Source organism: Giraffa tippelskirchi, chromosome 6 (assembly GCF_054371585.1).
Source record: "Giraffa tippelskirchi isolate mGirTip1 chromosome 6, T2T-mGirTip1v1.2.pri, whole genome shotgun sequence".
In the NCBI taxonomy this organism is placed as follows: Eukaryota; Metazoa; Chordata; class Mammalia; order Artiodactyla; family Giraffidae; genus Giraffa; species Giraffa tippelskirchi.
In genome coordinates this window covers 7,468,075-7,495,828 of record NC_137280.1, presented here as the reverse complement: position 1 = coordinate 7,495,828, position 27,754 = coordinate 7,468,075, and the positions used below count along the sequence as shown (strand labels likewise).

The following is a 27,754-nucleotide window of genomic DNA, read 5'->3' as shown; positions in this document are numbered from 1 at the left end:
TCTGGAGATTTGTACGAAAACAGACATTAAGCACACCTAAGTATAAACCAAGACAGAACATATACTTCAATAAATAACTATAGGATTAAATGCTATGTCATCTCCAATGAAGAATTTCAAAGTAACCATCTTCAGAACAGGAAAGACAGGTTTTAACTTTCTATATTTTAACCTTTGATAATTCTGATAAAAATAATTCTAGTAATACTCAAAAAGTATTGCAATATTAAAAGTACTTACACCCAAATATCTTTACGTTTCAGTGACAGAAATTAACTCAGTGTTCACACAGAAATAAGTAGTTAGTTCCATTCAAAATTTATTGAATTGCAAATTCGTTTAAGGGTTATGCTAGTTGACTAGAGAATATAGCTCCAGAAACTACCTTGGCAGGTTCCTGGATATATGCCAACATTATTAGATGGTTTATTAGAAGCTGAGAATATGAACTGCCTGTCAAGATTTCAACAATAAAAAAATTTAAATCCCATCATATTTGTCAATAAATTAGACTTAATACAATTGATAATTTCAAAATAAATAAATCCTGAGTTGATTATGCCCTCTATTTCCACCCACCCTCAGCATATATACATTTATATCCCATTTTCTGTTAGACCAGTGTGTATCAAACTTGAATAAGCCTACATACTTGAGGATCTCATTAAGATGCAATTTCTGATTCAGTGAGTCTGTTGTGAGGCCTGAGAGTCTACCTTTCTAACAAGCCACAAATGAAGCTGATGCTGTCTCTGAACCACCCTTTGAGCAGCACGGTAACTCAATATATAAAGTGAGGGAAAGCTCTGGCCTAATGACTGGTTTTACAGATTCAATGCTGTTATACTTTGGAATCAAACACAAATAACCAACAGTGATCACAAAATAGTAAGTCTTAGAAGAAAAGAATGTTTCAGTTTAGTGAGAACTAAAGTATATCAGATTGGCAGTATTTCTATTTGTCTGACAATTGACACCTTTGATACATTACAATGTAATCAGGACAAAAAATTCTAGTTAACTTTAAAAAATAGTTACTATAGCTTGAGGCTCTCCTAGTTAATTCAAGTTCAGAAAATTCAAGCCAGTACACTGTAAAATCTATTAAAAATCTTTAATGGTAAAGTGTCCATATAAATTACTTGTAAACCTGCTCTATGCCATGCCATCTCCTCCGCTTTCAACGAATAAATGCTTTTTTTTCTTCTGTCTTACAGCTAAACAGCGTGTAACACCCAGTGCCCCTCCCTTTAAAAATCGAACAAAATTGTCTCCAACCAACGGACCCAATGCAAAAAGGTTGGCTTCTTTAACACACTCATAGGTATACACATCTATTTCCACAGGATTACCCTTACATGTGATTGGCAGGCTTGAGTTATGGCCCAGGTAACACCCTTGCTCCTTCAGAAAAGACAGATTGGGATGAGATCCTATCAACACTACTGCTGCAGAGAGCTTAAATATTTTCTTCAGTCCAGAGATATTCTGAAGAATGCATTTCATGTCCGACTTAAAAGCAAGCACGTGGTGCTCAGGAAAACTAATGTAATCAGATAAAAGATCTGAGTCTAAAGAATATGACCGAGTACACATCATATGATAGACTTTATGGTATTCTGGGTAAAGCTTTTTGGGAAGCTGCTTGAAAATTAAGTCTGGATCAGTTACTCGTCTGCGAAATACATGAATCACAGGGACATTACTGTTGTAAGCACACAGTACTGCATCAGCTGCGGTAAGCCCAGAACCTACAATTAACACTGGATCCACTTTGCCACGCAACTTTCCTTTGCTTACAGCAGCTCCAAATTCAGGCATTGAATGAAACACAAAAGGAAAATCTTCCCCTTCGATTTCCAGACGGCCAGGAGAGTCTAATGTTCCAGTTGCCAGAGCTACATTTTCAGCAAAGAGACAGAAGGGAATATGAGAACCATCTCCTACTCGCTGATAACCCCTGATTTCCCAGTTTCTCTTGGTAAATTTTGACTTCTCTATCTGTAAATGCTGTGTTGAGATATTTCTGCCTTGACCATCATTATCAACTTGATCTCTGTAGAGTCTTGATACAGAAGTAATGTAAGTATTCTCTCTGAAATTCTTCTGAAGACCCATGACTTTGACATAGTGTTTATAGTAGCGAGCTATTTCCTCTGGCATAACTCGATCCCCTTTTAAGTTCCTATGAAAAGAAAAGGAAAAACATTCTATGAGGATAATACTTTATTTCCATGATTACTACTTCTCCATCTAGTCAACTATCATATCTTTTTATTCCTCTGGATTGTCTAAGCTAAAACTAACTCTTATCCTAACACTTCACAAAGAAAGCAAGCCTTTCCTTTTCTTTAAAAACGTTAATAAATTAGGGGACGTCCCTGGTGGGCCAGTGGATAGGAATCCGCCTGCCGATGCAGGGGATGCGGGTTTGATCCCTGGTCCAGGAAGATTCCACATGCCACGGAGCACCTGAGACCATGCGCCACCACTGCTGAGACCACGCTCTAGAAGCCACGAACCACAGCTACTGAGCCCACGTGTCCCACCCACTGAAGCCCGTGCTCCGCAGCAAGAGAAGCCACCACAGTGAGAACCTGATGCTCTGCATCTCAGAGCAGCCCCCTTGCTCACTGCACTAGAGAAAGCCTGCGGGCAGCAAAGACAACCCAGTGCAGCCAAAAATAAATGTTTAAAATGCTAATATTTTTATCAATGGAGTAAGTCCCATGAGGGTAGAAACAGTATTTAGAGCATCTTTTTTTCCCGAATGCCTTGTCTAAGTATCTGTTCAGATTAACTGTCTTTGTCAATAAACTTCTATTAAATAAATGGATTAAAATGTGGTTACCTGAAAATTAGACTATTTTAGTCTATCTCACAATTGTAATCTAAATAATTCAGTCTATAGCTATACTATCAGTCTGTATGCTGTACAACTGTAGACTGAATTAGATTATAACCATCGAGATATTACAGGTCTGACTGCAATATATATACTTCTTAAAGATAGTATCTAGACACGATTTTTAATAAGTTGCTTTTCATTTTCATAATGACCAAAAATAATTCAGATCTTTGGCTGAACAAAATCATCCTACATTTAAGCAGATAACATTTCTCTATTTTCCTACTCATTTATTATTCATTCACCCAGCTGTGTCCAACTGTTTGCGACCCCATGGACTGCAGCATGCCAGGCCTCCCTGTCCCTCACCATCTCCCTTAGTTTGCCCAAGTTCAAGTCCATTGCATTGGTGATGCCATCCAGCCATCTTATCCTCTGACACCCTCTTCTTCTGCCCTCAATCTTTCCCAGCATCAGGGACTTTTCCAAAGATTTGGCTGTTTGCATCAGATGACCAAAATACTGGAGCTTCAGCTTCAGCATCAGTCCTTCCAACATGTATTCAGGGTTGATTTCCCTTAAGATTGACTGGTTTGATCTCCTTGCTGTCCACGGGACTCTCAGGAGTCTTCTCCAGCACCACAGTTCAAAAGCATCAATTCTTTTTCATTCTGCCTTTCTTTATGGTCTAGCTCTCACAACTGTACATGACCACTGGGAAGACCAGAGCCTTGACTATACAGACCTTTGTGGGCAGAGTAATGTCTCTGGTTTTCAACACATCATCTAGGTTTGTCATAGCTTTCCCACCAAGAAGCAATCATCTTCTGATTTCACGGCTGCAGTCACCATCCGCAGTGATTTTAGAGCCCAAGAGGAAACCTGTCACTACTTCCACCTTTTCCGCTTCTGAAGTGATGGGGCCGGATGCCATGATCTTAGTTTTCATAATATTTAGTCTTAAGCTGGCTTTTTCACTCCTCCTTCACCCTCATCAAGAGGCTCTTCAGTTCCTCTTCACTTTCTGCCATTAGAGTGGCATCATCTGCATATCCAAGGCTGTTGATGTTTCTCCTGCCTGTCTTGATGCTCATCCTGTCCAGCATTTCTCATGGTGCGCTCAGTGCTCAACCTTGAAGCAATCAGTTGTTTGATGCAGGATTCTAACTTGCTTCCTGATCCCATACAGGTTTCTCAGGAGACAGGTAAGAGTCGGGTATTCCCATCTCTAAGAACTTTCCCGAGTTTGTTATGATCCACACAGTCAAAGACTTTAGTGTAGTGGATGAAACAGAGGTAGATGTTTTTCTGGAATTTCCTTGTTTTATGATCCAGCGAATGTTGGCAATTCGATCTCTGGTTCTCCTTTTTCTAAACCCAGCTTGGACATCTGGATGTTCTTGGTTCACATAATGGTGAAGCCCAGCATGCAAGATTTTAAGTGTAACCTTACTAGCAAGTAAGTCAAGAAAGCTATGGTTTTCCCAGTAGTCACGTATGGATGTGAGAGTTGGACTGTAAAGAAAGCTGAGTGCCAAAGAATTGATGCTTTTGAACTGTGGTGTTGGAGAAGACTCTTGAGAGTCCCTTGGACTGCAAGGAGATCCAACCAGTCCATCCTAAAGGAAATCAGTCCTGAAGATTCATTGGAAGGACTGAGGATGAAGCTGAAACTCTGATACTTTGGCCACCTGATGCAAAGAGCTGATTCACTGGAAAAGACCCTGATGCTGGGAAAGACTGAAAGCAGGAGGAGAAGGGGACAACAGAGGATGAGATGGTTTGATAGCATCACTAACTCAATGGACATGAGTTAGAACAAGCTCTGGGAGCTGGTGATAGACAGGGAGGCCTGGCGTGCTGCGATCCATGGGGTTGCAAAGAGTCAGACACGACCAAGCGACTGAAACTGAACTTACTAGCACGAGAGATGAGTGCAACTGTCCAATGGGTGGCACATTCTTTAGTACTGCCCTTCTTGGGAACTGTGATGAGGATTGACCTTTTCCAGCCTGTGGTCACTGTTGGGTCTTTGAGATTTGCTGACATATTGAATACTACACCTTGATGGCATCATCCTTTAGGGTTTTGAATAGCTCTACTGAAATTCTGGGCTTCCCTGGTGGTTCAGACAGTAAACCGTCTGCCCGCAATGTGAGAGACCTGAGTTCGATCCCTGGGTAGGGAAGATCCCTTGGAGAAGGAAATGGCAACCCATTCCAGTACTCTTGCCTAGAAAATTCCATGGATGGAGGAGCCTGGTGGGCTACAGTCCATGGGGTCGCAAAGAGTCGGACACAACTGAGCGACTCCACTTTCACTGAAATTCTACGACATCCTTCCTACTCATAAGGAGATCTATAAATATAATCTGCTCTTTATGAAAAAAACACATTAATACAGCTTTTATTTTCCACTTGAACGGTAAAGCAATGGGCATTAGTATCCTTAAACAGTGCCCCAATTAGAGGTAAGTAGCAGAAAAAACACCAAATTAGGGAATTCCCTGGTAGTCCAACGGTTAGGACTCTGCACCTCCACTGCCAAGAGCTTGGGTTCAATCCCTGGTTGGAAACCTAAGAACCCACAAGCCATGTGGTGGGGCCAAAAAACAAAACAAAAACCACCAAGTCATTTCACATAACTCAGTGTGACGTGTAACTGGAATAAGTGAAAAGTTTAATACCTATAGTAATTAAGACTCAAAATGTATTAACTCTCAGTGTTTATAGAAATACTATGTAATAATTATAATTATCATTACCTCAATTTTGGAAACTAGGAAATTGATAACTAATGAAATGATAGCTGTTTTAAGTTATTTGATCAGGGTCACATTAGAAGTTACAGAGTCAGGATTCAAACCCTGCAATCAATCTCAAGAGGTCTAAGACTCTTCTCAATACGATGTAAGAGCAGGAACTAAACCTAATATTTATCACAAGAGTCATTTTCATGTTACTTAAACACGACATAACTTAGAAGGACAAACACTTCTGGTATAAATCATAAAGCTTTCCCTTGTTTACCTGCATCATAAAGGGGAAAATATGTTGACCAATTTCACTTTTTTATGAAAATCAAGAATTTATATAATTTGCCTGATTTTGCAATTTTACATTTCAAACTTATACAATAAAACTTGTTAAAAAAAAATCCCAAAGTAATATCTGAAAGGTTTAATTACAATTACCCATGCCAATCTAAATTTACTCTCCTTAAATCTTCTCAAATTAAGGATAACTACTCTAGATTAACATGGTTTTTATCCAGCAGGAAGTCAAGCATTTGAACATTACAGCCCTGTTTCAAAGGTTTTGTGTAACTTCCTGTTTTAATTTATTGTTTCTCTGAGCAGTCAGAGTAGATTCTCTGTATTGGTAACTCCTATCTCTAGGAATGAAAATGGCTGGAAAATGATAAAGGCTTTTCATAATTTCTTTCTTTCAACTTTGAATTCTTTCTCCAAAATAAATACAAAACAAACTTGTATTCTTTCAAGTTGAGATTTTCATATTTTCTATTCTCATGCTTTACTATTCTTATTAAATATTTACCTTTATAGCCAAGTAGATGATCACATCACAGAACCTATTTTATTCCATCATTCTAAATGATTCATTATGTATACTCTGGTTTTTCTCCAGATTGTATACGTCTTTTGCCTTTTTAAATTATTCATTATATATACTCTTCTACTCTGAAAATTCAATACTTTAAGTATGTATCTGTGATATGCGTTAGATGAAGTGATCCATTTATAAAAATAAGTAAATGCATACTTTAGGAATGTATACATGAGATATGTATATATGAAGATATACCTATTCACTTATAAAAACAAGTTATACAAATCCATTCTTAAAAATAAGTAAACAAGTAAAGGATATGTAGGTGGAGAAGAAAATAACTAAACAGATTGGTTTAACAGTAGAGTGGGATAAAATTGTGGTAACAATCTGTAGACAAGCTCATACCTCTGTGTACTTAGTTTTATAAAATCTTTAAATAGAACTAGCTCATAACCACTGCTACGAGGAGGTTTTATTTGAAAGAGACAAACGTCAATATTATTCATCTAATTCAGGGTCACAACTATTTTGAAATTTGCTGATAGACTCTTTCCCACTGTATATCAAAATTTTAATAGTTTGATTTTTACCTTCGTTTGCTAGATACCCAGTCTTTAAATTTAAGTCCAGGTAGCTCCATCCAATTTCCAAAGCTGATTGTCAACATTGAGCCTTCCATATTCTATGTGAATAAAAAATGTATAAGCAAAAAACACATTTTATGAGTAACATGGTCTTTTTTTTTTAAACCAAACCCATCTCATTTACTCTTAAGTCTGGATAAGGAGAGCTCAAAGAAGTCCTAAATGGTCTTTAAATTACCTCTTGAAATTTATTCCAATCAACTTTCAAATACTTTCAACATTTGGTAGTGTCTCTACTGCTTTCATATAGTTATACATTTATAAATCAGATTTACAACATTACCTGATGCCTACATAATGACAGCTTTGCCCTATAAAACTTAATTAGATGCAGAATATAGTGTTAGAGGAGCAAATCAGTTATTTTCACACTTTAAACAAAAGGGAAAAAGTTAATTCCTAACACTTAAGAAGTCAGGGAAATAAGCAAGTGGTTCTGTCTGATTAAGAACAGACTCACTGCTGAAGCTAAAGCTGCCTTTAAGGAAGTGAACCCCTTTGAGCTTGCCCTACTTATTTCTATTTTGCTTAGCACAAAGCAAGAAAACCCCAAGGGCCACAAGCACCTTTCCCAATGACCTCAATGATCTCTTTCAACCAACTCTTGTAAGTTGTGCTTTTTTTTCTCCCCCAATCTGAATCCTTTCCCTGTTTGGGAATGGGAGTCATTATTATTATTACTGGCTAACATTTATAGAGCGCTTACTATGCACTATGGCTTATAAAGTCTTACTATTTGTGACAGTACAAAATCACTCCAGGAAGACAATGAATAAGGCTGCCACTGCTTTGAAGCAGGCTGGGCCTGATACTAGGGTCAGAACCACGTTTCAGGTATATTTCACGTTACCAATGATTCAAATACATTTCTAGTAATCAAGGCTTATCCATACTTTAACCTGATATGTAAGTGGGAGAAAAGATGAATTATTGCCTGCACATTTTTCTAAGGAGAAAACAAACAAGTACAATAAAAACTTGGGAATTTATAGAATGTAGCCTAAAACTTAAAAAATGTATCAAGGCTGTTTCAATTGATGCAGTTTTATTAAGAATGCTACTTATTAACAGAGCAAACATAAACATGTAAGCTAAAAGGCATAGATATTTTGATAGTCACGATCCATTACCATAAAGGTAATTAAGATTTTAAAAAGTGATATATGTCATCTACAAATATTCTAAAACAGTTGTTTGATAATGTAAACCTTCAGTCATATAACATTGCACTAATACAGCAATATCCAACTGAAATTTATACTCAAGATTTCATATTAAATGTTAAAATTCCCATGAAGTCTGTATTTCATAACATAGCAAATATTATTTAACATTTATTTGTACAACAAATGGGTACTTACCATATGCCAGACACTATACTAACTGCTGAGAACACAGGAGTAAAAAATAATTCTTAGCTGCTGCCTGCTAATGAAACAGGCTGGCTCTTTGTTGTCGGTCAGTTTTGAGGTTTAACTTTTGCTATGGACTGAACTGTATCATCCCCCCAAATCCATGTGCTAAAACCCTAACCCCACGTGTGATAGTATCTGGAGATGGGGCTTTTGGAAGGTAATTAGGGCTAGATGAGGTCATGAGGCTGACGCCCTCCTAACAGGATTAGTGACTTTACAAGAAGAGTTTACACTCTCTTTGCTGCATGAGGATATGCAAGGGAGCAGCTGTTTGCAGGCCAGCAGAGGAGCCCTCGCCCCAGACTGGGTCATCTGGCACCACGGTCCTGGATTTTACAACCTTCAAAATGTGTGTTTTTAAGCCACTCACTCTATGGTATTTTTGTTTTAGCAGCCCAAGCAGACAAATACAATTTTTTCTTTTACATCTTTCCATTTAAGCTCTTGAAAATGTAGGGAAATAATAGGTAGCAGTATGAAACACTGTGTGAGATTTTGTAAAGTCCACAACAAGTAAACAGTTACTATCCAAAACATTCTTGAAATAGTCTCGATATAATGCTTAGAGAAACAGTTATTCTAAGACACTGCTGCTGCTGCTGCTGCTGCTAAGTTGCTTCAGTCGTGTCCGACTCTGTGCGACCCCATAGACGGCAGCCCACCAGGCTCCGCCGTCCCCGGGATTCTCCAGGCAAGAACACTGGAGTGGGTTGCCATTTCCTTCTCCAATGAATGAAAGGGAAAAGTGAAAGTGAAGTTCTAAGACACTATCAGTAATCAAATTTGGCTTAATTTCTACTAGCAATTAACTTGGATTTAACTGAACACATTAAAATTCTCGGATAAAGATGTGGTAATCATCACACATAACTCTGTATCATAATGTTTAAGAATCAAAATGGTCTTATCAAGACGTCATACAAAATAACACACTCACTAAAATACTAAGAAAGATATACTCACGTGCCAAGCTCCACCAGGTGGGCCTTTACCAAGAACTAAGTGAGGGATATAATGATGCTGTTCTAACTTCCAGTGCAGAACAGATGGGTAATCATACCCAAAGTCCGCATCTGGATGAAGAAGTGTGTCGAAAAGTACTGCGACTGGATTGGATGATCGGCCCTCAAGGCCCTCAGACAAATATTCTAAGTCCTAAATAAGTTAAAAAAAAAAAAAAAAAAGACATAAAAAAGGCAGATAGAGTTTGGAAAAAACAAACAAAAAAACTCCAGCTAACATAATAGTGAAAACCATTACACTAATCCAGCATTTTACAGACAACATGCAACAAAACACTGATGTTCCTTAGAGATCTTAATAGATTCTCAGGTCAAATAAATATTGGAAATGGTTGGTTTCAAAAAGCTAATCAGATCGTTTTACTACAAAATTTGAAGATGGCTTTAATATGGCAGTATGCCTTAATATATCTACCCTGACACTTTAATAATAAAAAGCAGCATTTCCAAAACTTATCTGAGCATAAAGCACCTATTAAACTCCATCAGGGTGTAATTTGGGAAATTCTGCTCTAATTAATTCAGGAAAATAAATGGAAGTTAACTCAGCAAAATATATTTACAAATCTAAAATTAAAATGTTAGGAAGTGTTATTTAAAAGGAAAGATTTTCAGCTAAGAAATACAATGCTCATGTAGCAGAAAATTAACCTTGTCTCTGTATAAAAAATTGAAAAGGACTGACATGTAAAAAGTAATACCTGATCAACAATGGAGAGATGTCTTGCTTCCTCTAATTTACTGTGTAAGATTGTATTTGGATGGATTGCTTCTGATGATAAATACGGTCTGTAGCCTGACAGCATGTAAGAAAGGCAGATTCCTGAGGGGCCATTTCCTAGTTTTAAAAAGTGGAGAGGGGTGTATCATTAATCTCAATACTCACGTTCTTTGGCTTTTCCATTTCACAGATGGCTTTTCTCCTCCATCAATGCTTCCTTCCCTAAATTCTTAAAACCAGGTGTTCGCAAGAGAAGACTTTTACTTTCTCTCCTGTTTTCTTCAGGGAATCTCACCTACTCACAGCTTGAACTCTCTATGCTACTAACCTCAAAATCAGACTTCTAGGCTGACCTCTTACTATCAAAATGTATCCCATATTTCCATATGCCACTTCTTCACTGCACCTGACTGGACGGCTAATAACTGTGTTCAAAAGCAAATTCATGACTTCCTCCATTTTTGGTGCCCTCTCCTTTAAACCTCATTCCTCCTCAAAGTATACTTACTAGCAAAATCCTGAGTTAATTAGATTACAGTTCTAAACCTCTTTTGTCCCCTATATCCATTCAGCTGTTATAGCCATTATCATTCATATACTCTCACTCAGAAGACAAAAATCTCTTCTTGTTCCTCTTCAAGATTCACCTACTCCAAATCATTTCACATTTTACATTCAAATGACTTTTCGTAACACAGTCTTCATTATATTAACCAATCTATTCTAAAGCCTGTCACCGTTTGGTTCTGACTATCAAGTGCTCCCCACGTTCTGCAAGCCATCCAGCATGGAGAACCAGTTTTGGATATGCGTGGGGAGTGTAGCAGGAGGCTTGGGTTCCAGCGTGGACTGCTGCCGACGTTCTATCGGCTCCCTTACAGGGAAACCTAGTTCAGAACTACCTTGCTTCCTCTCTTTCTTTCATTTTTACATCTCCTAGGGAGAGATGTCCATAGGCCAGACAGAGGGCAGAACTTTCCTCTGCATTAACTTTGAAACAGGCCACCAAAGAAACTAAGGAAGTTGTATGCCATCAAGGTCCATTATGTCCCGTAATTCCTTCCTTTGGCTTGGCTTCACACCAGAGTACTTGTCCACATTAATGAGTCTCTCCAATGGCTCAGCAACAAATTTGCCTGCAATGCAGGAGACGTGGGTTTGATTCGTGGGTCAGAAAGATCCCCTGGAGAAGGAAATGGCAACCGACTCCAGTCTTCTTGACTGGAAAATCCCCTGGACAGAGAGGAGCCTAGTGGGCTACAGTCCCTGGGGTTGCAAAGAGTTGCAGATAACTGAGAGACATACTGGGTTTGCCAAAAGTTTTGTTCAGGTTTTTTTGCATCATCTTCTGGAAAAATCTGATTGAACTTTTTGGTGAACCTAATACATAACAGGTATTTAAATATATGCAATAAAACAAAATCATAAAATTATATAATTCTGAAGTAATCAGGTTTTATTAGCAGCTTAATTTTTAATATCTTATATACCTATCTATTGAGGTGGATGGATATATAATAGTAATAGGTGGTTAAAATACTGTAAACATAACTGTAGAGTACTATAATGTTCTTTACTGAGCACTAACTACTAACTTACACAAGTTACTCAACTACTGAATTTCCCTGTCTGTCCATACTTTACAGTATCAGAGTGCTATCGGATCGTAAAGTACAATTCAATAATGTACATAGAAGCCCTCTGTACAGGGTTCTAATAACATTATCATCCTGACCATGACACTGTCATGTAAGTAACATAACTGACAGACTACTGATTTTTAAAATAAAAGAGCAATCTCAGCCCTTGGATGAAAACATGTTTCACTCTAGTACAGAATCTAATGTCAGATAAACCAGTTCCTCTCTCCAAAGACTTGGTTATTGGTTATCGGGCAACCTAAGAATACTCTTCAATACAATCCTAAGAATTTGTGCTATATATAACCATACACTTATAAAAGTAGGAAGGATCATAACTGTAATTTTAAGAGATAAAAGGCAACAAAACTTACCTATTACTACCATAGGCAAAGTCACTGATGAATCTTCAAGTAAAGAAGTTTCTTCAACTAATGGCATAGTTTTAACTTTCCGCCCCAAATTATCACCAAAATATTGCACTAATGAATTAAAAATCTCTCCTTCAGTTTCAGTGCCACTGTAGTTGCTTTTAAAAGAAAAACATGGAACAAAAAACAACAGATATATAGTCAATATAGCCTTTATAAAAATCTGTCTCTATCCAGTTTTTATTTAGGCCACAAAATATTCAATAGTTCCATAAAAGGAGAAAAGGAAATTCTTCTGATTAATGCTTTCAAATTAACTTAGCTACATGTCAATGTACACCATTTTGTCAGAAATCCTAGATACAGTGGTCCCTTGCCTTCCAATGGGGGCTGGTTCCAGAACCCCATCCCCAACCCCCAAACACCAAAATCCATGGATCCTTAAGTCCCTTTTATAAAATGGTATATTATTTGCATATACTCTACCTACACCCACCCACAGAATCTAAACTGTCTCTAGATTAATTGTATCACCTAATGCAATATAAATGCTATATATGTAGTTGTCTTCATGCAGCAAATTCAAATTTTGCTTTTTGGAATTTTTTCTTTTCCAGATATTTCCCAGCTGCAGTTGGTTGAACCTGTGGATGTACAACCTGTGGATATGGAGGGCTGACTGTAGCTGCTGTCTCTTCAGTGACTTGAAGGCAGGTTTTAAATAAGAGGCTATTTTTAATGACCAAAGACACAGGACTGTATTGGGCATTTTTACATTCTCTGAGATCTCGTAGGACTGGCAAGTGTCTCCTTTACTTTTTTTTCCTCATTAATAAAAAGGTGTGTGCATTAGAGGCAGTATATACATATGGGCTTCCCTGATAGCTCAGACAGTAAAGAATCTACCTGCAATGTGGGAGACCCAGGTTTGATCCCTGAGTTGGGAAGATCCCCTGGAAAAGGGAATGGCAATCCACTCTAGTATTCTTGTCTGGATAAGTCCATGGATAGAGGAGCCTGGTGGGCTACAGTCCAAGGGGTCACAAAGAGTTGGACACAACTGAACAACTAACACTTCCACTTTTCATGTGGAGCAAGATAGCTACATATAGTATTACAAGGAAGATTACCAAACTTATATATTAGAAATTGTGCGTTTTGGCTAAAAAATAAGGTTTATACATCTTATTCTCAGAGGTACTGAAAAGTGCAAAGATCTTAATGTTGATTTCCAAACTACATTCTTTCCCAACTGCCTCCCTAGAAACTAGTTTTGGCATTCTGACATGCTCATGCAATAAACAGAGTATCCTCTGAGCACAGTTAATGTTGTGCATTATACGAGCGATTAGTTCAAAATAGAATTCCTGAGTTATTCTTCCTTTTTATATAGTCAGAAACAGGCCAATTATCTGAAAATATTAACCTGAGTACCGACTAGTGGGTGAGTGTGGTTATTACTATTCCCCAAATGACAAACATAGGAATCGATCAGTTATTTCACCAGACTCACTGGTCCTAGGCGAGGAAGACAAATGGAAATTAGGCAATAATTTCTCCTTCCTATAACCCTCCAATTTCCCAAACTACCCTTGGAAAGGGCAGAGTTCCCCAGGATACACTGACAGCTTTCCTTCCCCCAATAATTGGACTTCTCTTCAATACACTGGCCCATTTTGGCCAAAACAGACTTCATTTAATATGGCTACTCCTCACACTGCAAGGCTGCCCCTGGAAGAAGCAACTTAAGATCAGCCATCCTTTTCAGATCATTTCATCTCCTGCCATTGATCAGACCCAGATGTACTAGCTGTCTTGCCTTCTGCTTGACAACTTCTTGCTTGACGACTGAACTCAACATGTGAATTATACTTGGGCTTGTCCCTCCTACTTCTCCTAAATGTGTGTCAAGGACAGGTTCCTCAGCTTCCTTTGGATGACTCTTTTTTAATATATATACTTTATTGACGTATTCTTGACTTACAATGTTTCTGGTGGAGAGTCATTCAGTTTGCATATACACATAAATTAGTTTTGAGATTATTTTCTATTACAGCTTGTTACAAGACAGTCACTATAGTTCCTTGTGCTATACAGTTCACCTTTGGGGCTTTTCGCATATCTATTTCTTTAAAATTAGAACTCTAGCATTCTATTCACACTAAGTCAAACAAGTGGAATCAAAATGTCATAAATTTTTCAGTTAGCAAAAATTCATGTTGTTTTCAAATATATATATTACATACTATTTAAAAGATTTTCTACTATGCTTGATAAAGGTTTGAGAAAAAACATTACAAAAAAAAAAGATGGAATGGAGAAACTGGAAAACAAACTAAATGCAATCATGGGAGAAGTGAATATGAAATATAAGTGAATCAAACTAGATAAAAATAAAAGATCATCATATAGTCCAGTAATTTTTAAACAAAGCTACTTATCAGAAATATATCTGGGGCTTTGGAGAAAAAAGCAATATCTGGGCATTTGTATTTTTCAAAAAATTCCAAGATAACTCTGATATGCATTTGGATTTTAAAAAGTGATTACAAGTTTTTCCATTAAATGGTAGGTTTGATGATATAGAATTCTATCAATTTTCTGTTGACCAATCATGATACAATGTTATTAAGTGAGTAACAGTTACATAATCACAACAGTAAAAGATATAAATCAGTTTTCACAATCAATAGAAAGACAAAAAATAAAAGAGTTGCAAGACAAAATGGAAACATGATTAACAATATAAAATAATTACATACAATTTGGGGGATCAAAGAAAAGGTATACCAATCTGAATGCAGAGTTTCAAAGAATAACAAGGAGAGATAAGAAAGCCTTCTTAAGGGAACAATGCAAAGAAATAGAGGAAAACGATAGAATGGGAAAGACTAGAGATCTCTTCAAGAAAATTAAGGATAGCAAGGGAACATTTCATGCGAGGATGGGCACAACAAAGGACAGAAATGGTATGGACCTAACAGAAGCAGAAGAGATTAAGAAGTGGCAAGAATACACAGAAGAACTGTACAAAAAAGGTCTTAGTGACCACGACAAGCACAATAGTGTGGTCACTCACCTAGAGCCAGACATCCTGGAGTGGGAAGTCAAGTGTGTTTTAGGAAGCATTACTACAAACAAAGCTAGTGGAGGTGATGGAAATCCCGCTGAGCTATTTAAAATCCTAAAAGATGACTCAGTTAAAGTGCTGCACTCAAAATGTCAGCAAACTTGGAAAACTCGGAGTGGCCACAGGACTGGAAAAGGTCAGTTTTCATTCCAATCCCAAGGAAGGGCAATGCCAAAGAATGTTCAAACTATTGCACAATTGCACTCATTTTATGTTAGAAAGGTAATGTTCAAAATCCTTCAAGTTAGGCTTCAACAGTATGTGAACAGAAAACTTTCAGATGTACAAGCTGGATTTAGAAAAGGCAGAGGAAGCAGAGATCAAATTGCCAACAACCAATGGATCACAGAAAAAGCAAGTGAATTTCAGAACATTTACTTCTGTTTCATTGTGCTAAAGCCTTTGACTGTGGATCACAACGAACTGTGGAAAATTTTTAAAGAAATGGCAATACCGAACCACCTTACCTGCCTCCTGAGAAATCTGTATGCAGGTCAAGAAGCAACAGTTAGAACTGGACATGGAACAACAAACTAGTTCAAAATAGGGAACTATCAAGGCTATCTATTGTCATCCTGCTTATTTAACTTACATGCAGAGTACACCTTGTGAAATGCTGGGCTGGATGAATCACAAGCTGGAATGAGGAGTGCTGGGAGAAATATCAGTAACTCCAAATATGCAGATGATATCACCACAGTGGCAGAACTGAAGAGGAACTTAAGAGCCTCTTGATGAAGGTGAAAGAGGAAAGTGAAAAAGCCGGCTTAAAACTCAACATTCAGCAAATAAAGATCAGGGCACCTGGCCTCGCCATTTCACGGCAAATAGATGAGGAAAAAATGGAAACACTGACAGAATTTATTTGTTTAGGTTCCAAAATCACTGCAGATGGAGACTGCAGTGAAATTCAAAGATGTTTGCTGCTTGGAAGAAAAGCTGTGACAAACCTAGACAGCGTGTTAAAAAGCAGAAACACCATTTTGCCCACAAAGGTCTGTATAATCAAAGCTATGGTTTTTCCAGGAGTCATGTACAGATATAAAAGTTGGACCATAAAGAAGGCTGAGCACCAAAGAACTGATGCTTTTGAATTGTGGTGCTGGAGAAGACTTTTGAGAGTCCCCTTATCAAGGGGATCAAGCAAGATCAAACCAGTCAATCGAAAGGAAATGAACCTTGAATATTCATTGGATGGACTGATGCTGAAGGTGAACTCCAATACTTTGGCCACCTCATGTCAAGAGCTGACTCACTGGAAAAGATCCTGATGCTGGGCAAGATTGAGGGCAGGGTGAAAAGGAGGCGAAAAAAGGATGAGATGGTTGGATGACATTATCAACTCAACGGACATGAGTTTGAACAAACTCCAGGAGATAGTGAAGGACAGGGAAGCTTGGTTTGCTGCAGTCCATGGGGTCACAAAGAGTCAGACACAACTGAGCGACTGAACTGAATGGAAATAGAGGAAACTTGGAAATACATTTTTAAGACCTTTAATGAGATATAATTCACAAATATCACAAACTTCACCCTTTTATTTTCTGCCAAGTGATACAGCATGTGGATGGTAGTTCCCTAACAGGGATCGAACCTGTGCCTTCTGTACTAAATGCATATTCTTAACCAATGGACCACCAGGAAAAAAGTCCAAAATTCACTCTTTTAAAGTGTACAATTCAGGGTTCTAAGTATAGTCTCAAGGTTTTGCAATCATTACCAATAACTCCAGAGAAATTTCACCATCCCTAAAGTATACACTGCACTCATTAGCACTCAGTGCTCATTCTTCCCTCCCCCCAGCCACTGGCAGCCACTAATTTACTATCTACTGCACGTGCCTATGCCAGAAATTTCAAACAAATGGAACCCCTCATGCATTATGTGGCCTTTTGTATCTGGCTTCTTCCACTTAGCATGACTGCAAGGTTCACCCATGTTGTAGGATGTATTGGTACTTCGTTCCTTTGCAGGCCCAAATAATATTCCACTGTTTAGATACAACACATTTTGCTTATTCATTCATGAGCTGATGAGTATCTGGATGATTTCCACTTTTTAGCTATTACAAACATGCTATGAACATTTGTGTATAAATCTTTATATGAACATATGTTATTTCTCTCAGGTATGTCCTGAGAAGTGCACGCAACGGCTGGCCCCTATGTTTAACATCTTGAAGAATCGGCAGAGCGTTTCCCAAGTGTGCACCATCTTATACTCCCACCAGTGATATGCAGGTTCCAACGTCTCCACCTCCTCACCAGCATGTGATTTTTTGTGTTTTTTATTTTAGCTATCTTAGTAGCTGTAAAGTAGCATGTCAGTGCAGTTTTGATTAGCATTTCTCAACGACAACTGATGTTAATTAAGCATCTTTTCATGTGCATATTGGCCATTCCCATTTCTTCTTTAGAGAGTAATTCTAATTACTTGCCCACTGTCCAACTGGGCTGTTGTTTTTATTGTTGAGTTTTCAATACTGTTCATATATTCTGGACATACGATTTGTAAATATTTTCTCCCATTTCGTGAGTTGTCTTTTCACTTTCTTTATACTGTCTTTTCAATCACAAGTTTTAATTTTTGATCTAGTCTATTTTTGTTGTTGTTGTTGCTGTACTTTTGGTGTCATATCTAAGAAAGCTCTGCCTAATCTAAGATCACAAACCTGTTCTCTTCTATGAGTTGTACAGTTTTGGTTTTTAAACTGACATCTTTCATCTACTCTGAGTTCATTTTTTACACGGTATGATGCAGCAGCGCACTTCACCCTTCTGCGTGCGGACAGTCATCTGTCCTGGCCTCATTTGTTGAAAACACTGTTATTTCCATTTGTCTTGGGATCCCACAGAAGCCAGTTTAACACAAATGAAGGGAATTGTTTCTGGACTCTAAGTTCTACTCTACTGATCCATGTTTACCTTTATGCCCACATCATACTATCTTGATTACTGTTTCTTTGTAGTAACTTGTGACATTAGCAAGTGTGAATCCTCCAACTTTGTTCTTTTCTCAAGAATGTCTTGGCTATTCTGGGTTCCCTGTAATTCCATGTGAGCTTTAGAGTCTTTCCATCAATATCCAGGAAGAAAAAAAAAAGGTAGCTAGGATTTTGACAGGATTACATTGAATTTGTATATAAATTCAAGGAATATTGCCATCTTAACAACACTAAGCTTTTCAACCCATGAACATGGGATTCTTTATCATTTATTTAAGCCTTTTATTCTTCTCAGTGATGTTTTCTACCTTTCAGTGTACAAGTTTCACATTTCTTCTAATTTCTAAATATTTCAATCTCTTTGATGCTAGTATAAACTGGATTGTTAATTTCATTGTCAGATTGTTCACTGTTAGCATATAGAAATATAACTGATTATTGTATGTTGATCTTGGATTCTGTAATATCCCCGAATTCATTTATTAGGTCTAGTAGGTTTTATGTGTGTGTGGGCCTCAAGCAATTTGATACTAGCCTCTCCCAAGACTCAAGTAGAATATGTGGAGCCAAAGTTTTAACTTCTCTTAATTCTCCACTGAGTACAGGTGATTTGTTCTGATTTTCTACCATTGGTCATAAGTTTAACCCTTGTGTACCTAATCCATAATATTGGTATAAACTATTTGTAATAAACTTTCATGGTGCTTGATAAATACTGGTTTAACACAGGCATGAAAAACTAAATCAAGAGATGCAATGAAAATAAGGTTCACTGAATTTACATAAAGCAACAGAACAAAGGCCTATTAGTAAGTATTCTTTGTAAAAAATTCAGAATCTAAACTATAAACGTAGTATTTCTGAACATATTTTACAGTATATGCATACCATATCACGGTCTAAGAACAGTGAAAATTTCCACTTTAGATATCCAATTTGCTAAGTGTCTGTTCTGTTCAAAACAAATACTTATTTTGAGTAATAAAAATATCTGCTTTTCTTTTATTCGGGGCAGTAAGTTAGAAAATATAATTAAATTTTAGGAAACAGTAAAGAACAGCACTTTATCCAAAAATAGTTACCCTATTGTTAGGCATCAAGTTAGACGACTATTTGAAATTTAAGATGGTTTTACATGACTTCTATGTGTTGTTTTTGAAACATTATGATCCAAAGTCTCAAAACAAATTAAAAGGATGGCACAGCTATAATGTTTGAATAACAAAAGACTTTTCTCACATGTAGCAATACTTTTCTAAATGATCATTCAAACTAAAATCAAATGCTTTACTACCTGAGTTTAATCTTTGGAAGCATAAGCTTAGATTGTTACCAAACTGATACTACCGTAAGAAAAACTGCTACATGTTAGTCGCTCAGTTGTGTCCAACTCTTTGCAACCCCACAGACTGTAGCTCACCAAGCTCCTCTGTTCAGAATTCTCCAGGCAAAAATACTAGAGTGGGTAGCCATTCCTTTTTCGAGGGGATCTTTCCCAACCAGGGATCGAACCCAGGGGCTCCTGCATTGCAGGCAGAATCTTTACCATCTGAGCCACTAGGGAAGCCCAAAAGAAGGTTCTAAAGTCACAAATGAACCTACTCTTTATCTTCCAGAACAGTAAGTATGGAAGTTTTCTTCCTCCGAAAGTTAGGAGACAGCTTTCTCACAGTCCTTATCCTTTCAGATAAAAGACAAAATCCAAAATGTAGACGTTATCACAATTGGTTTTAAAATGCATCCCTAATGAAATTGCTCCCCGCAAAAAAAAGTATTAGTAAATTATAAACCTTTTCCTAAGGAAATGTTTTAAATAGTAAATATTTTCTTTTAAAAATTTTATATAAGAGAGCTGTTTATGCAATGAAAATATGGTTTATCAACCACAATTTTTATCCTTCGGCTAGCAGGCTTGTTTTCTTTTATCTCTCAAGATGAAACTACAGCAAATACCTGGTTTTCATCTCCTCCTCCAAATTCCTGTCCAAAGAGGTAAGCATATGATATCCACTACCTAGAGTTAGTTGAACGGCTATGAATCCCACACCATGTCCTTAGAATTCAACCGTATTAAAAGGTGTCAAAAGGTTTTTGGACAGTGCCTTCTAAAGGGCATATTATTTTCTCAGGCGCTTCAGTCTAACAAGTTTTCACTAGGAGAACTTGTTTTCTAGAGTTCTCCAAAGGGTATCTGATACTCTCAAATCACTGCTAGGTAGGTAACAAATCTGCCTAGCATTTAAAATTCAGCAGTTTATTACATAAAGTAGTTTCTAATATCCAGAATTTAGAGACTCCTACAAAACTCACTGAGAAGGTGGGCAAACCTGGATTACTGTGCTATTACAACAGGAATTCTGAGTTTTCTCTGTGCCTAACACCCAACTTTTGCAATTTGGTGAAGCCTCTGGACCTCTTCTTTGAATATTATTATTAAACCCATAATAGGATTTACAAGGAAACTAAAAAGTAACCTTGGAATATGTCCTTATGTACTCCTCCACTATATTAAATAACCAGTACAGTGATGCAAAATAACTACTGTAATCTTGAAGAAATAAACAGTATTTCTAGGTATCTGCAACAACCAGTGTGGTATGAAAACATCTGTGATTTCTACTGATGACCAAGTCACAAATACTACTGTGATTTACTGCTTATGTTCACAATTGAAGAACATAGATTTTGGTTAAAGTTGAGTGAAAATGCCTGATACCATTCTTTACATCCAAGTTCATGATCCATCTCAAGTCCATATATGCACCCCAACTAAAGAACGCGATCAGAATCTCATATTTTACAAAAGAAGTTTTGCTTATCATCATTCTAGCATATTTCCGTCTATATAAAGCAAAGCATTTTATGAACGTCTTCGTTAAATTTAACTTGTCTTCACGACAAGGTTAAACCAGTTCCAAGTTGTTTTTGGTCTTTCTATAACTGATGAGACATTGGCCAACTGGGCTAGACCTCGTGCATTCTGTTTCATTTTAAAACTTCTCATCTGTATCAGCCCTAAAAACGGTCCCCATAATGTAGGTCACGAATCATTTCACATGTTTCCGATTTCTATGATACACGTGACTTACAGGGACTAACATCTTAAAAGTCAGAAATCTATTTGTATACCGAGAGTATCACATTTGAAACATTAACTCCTTGCCTCCCTTCAACCCAGGAACTTAGGTTATGAGTTTTTTTACAGTAAAAAAAAAAAAATGTTTAAGATGTCGGGGTGGGGGGGGGGTAACCTCAGAAGCCTTCACTACAACTTCTCTCTCTTGTTAATCTCGGTTCACAGTGGCCGCCCGGCTCGGGGCCGCGCCGTCCTGGGACCCGCACGGCCCAGGGCGAGGAGGAGGGGACGCCGGGGGGCCCGAGGAGCCGAGGCGGGAGACGCGGCCGGACGGGAGCCGGGGGCGCAGCGGCCGAGCCGGGCGGCCTCGGCGTCCACCTCAGAGTCGTCCCCGGGTTCCCGCCCGCGCGGCCCGGCCCGGCGGCACCCCACCCGCCCCCGCCCGAGAAGTCACCTGAAGTGAGAGGCCAGCGAGCAGCGGCAGCACCACACGGGCATGGGTGGCGGCGCCCCGGGCGCCCGAGCGCGGCCGCCTCCCGCGACGGGGTGGCCCGTGCGGGCGCCCGCCGGGTCGCGGGGGTCCTCGGGGCGCCCCGCGCCTCGCCGTGGTCGCGGCCGCCGGAAGCTGCGGCGCGACAGCGGCCGGGCTCTGAGGCGGCGGCGGCCCGCGGCCCGCCCCAGAGGAGCCGCTTCCGCTCCGGGCCCGCGGGCGGCCTAGGTCTCGGGGCGCCGCTGTGGGGGCGGGACGCGGGGCGGGCGCGCGGCGACGGCGGCGGAGGCCGGCGGGCTCCTCCTCGCAGGTGCGGCGGCGGGCGAGGCCCGCGATTGGCGCAGCCGCGCCCGGGGCAGGCCGGGGGCCGGGCCTGACGACGCGCTGGGGCGGCTGGGGCTGCGCTGAGGCGCGGGCCCCGCGGCCGCCCTCCTGGCGTCCGGCCGGCTGGGCGGGCGCGGCTGTGAGGGGGCGCCCGGGGCCGGTTGCCGGGGAAGAGCGGGCGCTGCTCGCCCCGGCGGCGGGCCGGTCCGCAGGAAGCGCCGCGGGGCCTCGCGGCCTCTGCGGCCGGTGCGCCCCGGCGTCTGCAGTCAGGCCGCGCCGTCCTCTCGCCGAGGGCGCCCGGGGACACCGCGCACCCATTCCCGCTCCACGAAAACCGCTTTTTAATCTTTTTCTTTCAAGCGCTTTTCCTCGCGCCGGGCCCGGGCCGAGCCACCCGGAGCTGCCGGGCGCGCTCATTTCGCTCTGGACCCGGCCTCACGGTCGCCTGGGAGAGCTCGGCGAACGGCGGGCCCCGGGCCCCCAACCCCGGGTTCTGGTGGGGGCCGTCGGGCGTCCGCGCCGAGGTCCCCCTTCCTTAAGTAAGGGGTGATGCTGCCAAAAACTCCAGGTGCTCGGCCCTGCCCCAGATTCAGGGACTCGGTGTGTTTTATTTCGGTCCCTCCTAGTGATTGTAACGCAAGAAATTGTTCAGAGAGGTACCGAGTAAGGAGTGTCCCGTGTTCGGTATTTTCAAGAAATGAAGACGGGGGGAAACCTGGGCCAAGTGCTTGATTGCATGTACTATTACACGGGAGATGTCTTTCGATCCCTCCTCCCAAAAAGTGCTGAATATTTTTGCTGTTAAAATCTTGGACGCAGAAGTTTCTGTTTTTAAATACTTTTAAGTTCTCAATTTTTGCCGAATGTCGTCATGAACAAACCTGGACTTAGCAGGTATTTTAGAGTCTGTGGCGCTTAAAAGGAAATTTTAGGACTTGGCCTCCCTCCAGGATTATATAATCTCAGATAATATTCAAATATATATATTCATTTTACTGTTTATTTTTACTTTAGTGTTTCAGAACGTGAAGCATAACTTCTGTTGACAGTCACATTATCCTTTTAAAGAGCTAAATTTGTAAAAGCCATGCCAATCCTGAGAATTGAAATATGAAGGTTTATGAATACTTTTGTATAATTTTTTCTTTTCTTTATGCCTTTTTCACTTCGAGTTTTCTTGCAGTATCTTCAGGTGAAATAATAAAGTGGACATATCAAATTTTAGCCTTAATCAGGCTTGTATTTAAACCTTGGTAACTTGCTATCATGGTTTACACTTGATAAGGGCTAATGATTAAACCAGGTCACAATAATTACATAGAGGATTTTTCTTTTAGCAAATAGGGCACATCAGAGTTTTTGTTTTTCAAAATTGTAGGTGAGGTCCTATTTAAATATAAAATTCTGGTTTGATGAGGTTGTGGGGCTACAGACTCAGATACTGCTGGTGAGAGTATAAATTGGTATGTAATCCCAAACTCCCACATCTGCATGGTAGACTCTCATCCTCCTTCAGCAGGTGTAGTCGCACATTTAGGATGGAACTCATCTCCCACCGGCATCCATTCCAGTCAGTGGTACCTTCTGGGCTTGCCAAACCCTCCTTATTGGTATATAATATACCAGTATTTTATACATTAAATTATGGAATCTGTGTGCCAAGCAGGAGACGCATATTTGATTCCTGGGTCAGGAAGAGCCCCTGGAGAAGAAAATGGCAACCCACTTCGGAATTCTTGCCTGGAAAATCCCAAGAACAGAGGAGCCTAGCAAGCTATTGTCCCTGGGTTTGCAAAGAGTTGGATACAATTTAGTCACTAAACAGCAACATGGATTAGATTACAGTATAATAGTTAAAAGGACTGTGTGTATTGGAATCGTCACTGTGCTGGCAGTGTGATCTTGGGCAAGTTCCTTAGCATCTCTGGGCTTTGGTTCTGCATCTGTAAAGTGAGATAATACTTAGTTTGTCGGTTGTAAGAATTAAATTCACAAATACTTATAAGGCACTTCCCACAGGGCCTGGCTCGTGTTAATCACTGAGGAAATGTTCTTTTTCATTATTATAAAAAATACTTTCACATTTTCTAAAATCAAAATTCCAGGACGTATTTGCCCTAATGTGACGTATCTGGAAGTAGGGCCTGAAAAGAGGTAACTGAGGTTAACTGAGGTCATGAGTGTGGCCCCCTAATCCAGATGGGTTTGTACCTAAGAAGAGGAGCTCTCATTCAGCCAGATGAGGATGCAGGAAAGGGGGGCAAGCCAGCAAGAGAGCTCTCAGCAGGAACCGAGTGAGTAGGCTTCTTGATCTCAGACCTTTCAGCCTCCAGAATTGTGAGAAAATAAATGTCTGTTGTTGCAGCCACCCACAGTGTGGCATTTACGGAGCCTGAGCTGACAAAGCTAGTATGTTTTTACATTTTCTAGAAGCAAACAAAAAAATTGAATAGAAATTATTCAAAATAAACTGTTGCATTTCATGTACTAGGTAAACCTGTCAGTTGTTGTTTAGTCACCAACTTGTGTCCGACTCTGCAACCCCACGGACTGAGGCACGCCAATCTTCCCTGTCCCTCACTATCTCTCAGAGTTTGCTAAGACTCATGTCCACTGAGTCGGTGATGCCATCCAACCAGCTCATCCTGTCGCCCTCTTCTCATCCTGCCCTCAGTCTGTCTGAGCATCAGGGTCTTTTCCTGTGAGTCAGTTCTTTGCATCAGGTGGCCAAAGTGTTGGAGCTTCAGCTTCACATCAGTCCTTCTAATAAATATTCAGGGTTGATTTCCTTTAAGATGGACTGGTTTGATCTCCCTGCAATCCATGGGACTCTCAAGAGTCTTCTCCAGCACCACAATTCAAAAATATCACTTGCTTAGCACTCAGCCTTCTTTATGGTCCAGCTTTCACATCCATACATGACTACTAGAAAAACCATAGCTTTGACTATACAGTCCTTTGTTGGCAAAGTGATGTCTCTGCTTTTTAATATGCTGTCTAGTCTTGTCATAGCTTTCTTGTCAATGGATCATATCATATGCTTGGTAGTGTAACACTCAGAGGGGTCTAGAAGATATTCTAGAAAAACAGTTCCTCCTTTACAGAAACTCTGCCAAGTTCAGATACCTTTCAGATTTCTTTATCCTCAAGCTCACTGATACTTTTTAGTACAGAGAATACCTCTGTTTAGCTGTCAATTTGGAATCCTCATCAACTCCATTCTCTGTCTGGGTTTTCCTTGTGGCTCAGCTGGTAAAGAATCCGCCTGCAATGTGGGAGACCTGGGTTCAACTCCTGGGTTGGGAAGATCCCATGGAGAAGGGAAAGGTTACCCACTCCAGTATTCTGGCCTGGAGAATTCCATGGATAGTTCATGGAGTCACAAAGAGTCAGACACAACTGATCGACTTTCACCATTCTCTATATAGATGGCAGTTTTTAAAAAAAATGCTTCCCTGACTACACAGGAAATTGGGGACTTACTGATGCTGAGGACTTAAGATGAAGTTTGTTCCTGCAGTTTGAACTCAGGGGATTAGAAAATTCTATACCAAGAAGGCTGTTTGCTAAAAATACAATTTATTTTTGTGACTGTTGTAGCAGTTACATTCAGTTGTAGAGAACAGAACTCATAAAATTCATTCTAGCTCTTAAGAATCACTCTTAAGGATGAGAAGAATTTTTACAGGATATTGCAGAGTCATAGGAGAGCTGAAGACACATAGGTAGAATTATGAGAAAAGTAGCCCAAATCACATTGTAAGAGAAGTTCACTGTTGAGAAGACACGATTTCCCCCGTGTACCCCTCTTGCATCCTTGGGGCTGTTGTTTAGTTGATAAGCTGTGTCTGACCCTTTAACAGTCTCATAGACTAACCTGCCAGGCTGCTTTTTCCATGGGATTTCCCAGGCAGGAATACTGGAGTGGGTTGCCATTTCCTTCTCCAGAGGATCTTCCTGACATAAGGATGGAACCTGCATTTAGCAGGCAGATTCTTTACTACTGTGCCACCTGGGAAGCCCTCCTTCCACTTAGTTAAAGGTGGACAGTACTGAACAGTAGTCAGAGACAAAATATGTCAAGAAAGATAATTCATACAGAATTAACTGAGGTTTACAGCATCAAAAGTTTTTAGAATAAACAGAAAAAAATGATTGAATGAAACATAAGTAAGAAAGTTCAGAGCTAAAGGGAGACATGAATCTGCAAATGTATATGATTCCTGAGCACTGGGCAGGAGAAAAGAAAAAGTCTACAGGTAGGCATACATGATTTAAGGATAGCAAGAAGAAAGAAGATCCTGAAAGGGTCCAGAGAGATAATGAGGGTCTTCCATAGAGAGTGAGAATCAGACTGGGAATAGACTTCTCAGCAACGGGACTGGATATTAGGAAATAAGCAATTTCCGCAAAGTTCTCCTTTCCTGAGTCAGGGAAATGACTTTGACCTTAGAATTCTATACCAAGTCAATCTACTGACAAAATACGAAGGCAGAATGAAAAAACTAGACATCAACTGAGACTTGCATGCCCCAATCCTCTTTTTTAAGGATGTTACTTGAGAATGTTGACTGGCAAAACAAGGGAACTGTCCAAGAGATTGGAGCCGGTTGGCTCTATTAACAATAGAACTAATTCAGCGAGGACCTTATACTAATGATGCCATAAAAATAGACCATTCAAGAAAAGTAAAAAGGCAGAAGTCTAGTAGAGGTGGGTGTGTAAGGCAAAAGTATTAAAAAAAATGTGTAGTCATAGACTACAACTTGTCTGGGTAGATATAACATATGCATTGTTGACTGATTTTCAGAGTTACAGTTCACCTGTAGATGAAGCAAGACTCCCTTAACTATGGCTACAAATGAGATTATAAATGTTATCCATGATGAAGTAAAAGAGAACAAAACAGACGAAGCAGACGAAGAGTGCAGTATGGGATACAATATTTTTATTTGACTAAGTGAAGAGATACTACTTATAGTTGAAATAAGAAATAAAAATGTAAGTATATTGCTTAACCTCACAAATGGAAGCAATGGAAAGCTAACAATAGTGATATAATTTATTAGGTAGTGAAGATCGGGAAAACTTGATCTAATTTAGTAAACTTGGTTAATTTATTAAAATCCTTACCTGTCTTAGCAGAAAGTGAGTACGCAAGATCTAACGTTGATCCATCTAGAATGAGCAGCATAAATATATTATTTAGAGCTGGTAGGGTTAACAATAAGGTAAGTGCAACTGCCTCTGGGGAACAAAAGTGGAGAAATTGGGAAGGATGGGTTGGAGGCTTGTCGCTTTTTGTGTTAAATTCCTTCATTCATTTATATAACATATCTGTTGCATGCCCAAATTGTCCCAGACACTCATAAATGAAACATGATTGGGCAGAATTTTCTGCCACCGATAATGCCAAAATTTGAAATTGAATTTTAGACAGCCTTGTACTTAAAATTTTTTATTAGGCAGTTGATGCCAGCATGTTGCTCCCCTCTTTTCTTTCCCTTGCTGTTACATTGTTATTCTCTAACACAAGTGTTTTTTAGTCGCCTGGTAC

The 27,754-nt window shown here is 39.6% G+C and overlaps 2 protein-coding genes across 3 annotated transcripts; one reads left to right on the top strand and one right to left on the bottom strand.

Annotated features, from left to right (window-relative positions):
• Positions 1-295: 295 nt before the first annotated feature.
• Positions 296-22,082, bottom strand: OSGIN2 (oxidative stress induced growth inhibitor family member 2). 2 transcript variants are annotated; one of them, XM_081496843.1, is made up of 6 exons: positions 21,838-22,082; positions 12,237-12,391; positions 10,203-11,358; positions 9,443-9,634; positions 7,011-7,102; positions 296-2,185 (listed from the first exon to the last, which is right to left on the bottom strand). In XM_081496843.1, exons 3-6 carry the CDS (start codon positions 10,305-10,307, stop codon positions 1,156-1,158), a joined length of 1,419 nt encoding a protein of 472 aa, XP_081352969.1. In that variant the 5' UTR covers positions 10,308-11,358; positions 12,237-12,391; positions 21,838-22,082; the 3' UTR covers positions 296-1,155. The 2 variants fall into 2 exon arrangements, with proteins under 2 accessions (XP_081352969.1, XP_081352968.1); XM_081496842.1 differs by having other exon boundaries at positions 10,203-10,339.
• Positions 21,880-27,198, top strand: LOC145509430 (uncharacterized). The gene is made up of 3 exons (XM_081498052.1): positions 21,880-22,046; positions 22,102-23,091; positions 27,008-27,198. The coding sequence occupies exons 1-2, from the start codon at positions 21,880-21,882 to the stop codon at positions 22,745-22,747; spliced, it is 813 nt and encodes a 270-aa protein (XP_081354178.1). The 3' UTR covers positions 22,748-23,091; positions 27,008-27,198.
• The last annotated feature ends 556 nt before the right edge of the window (positions 27,199-27,754 follow it).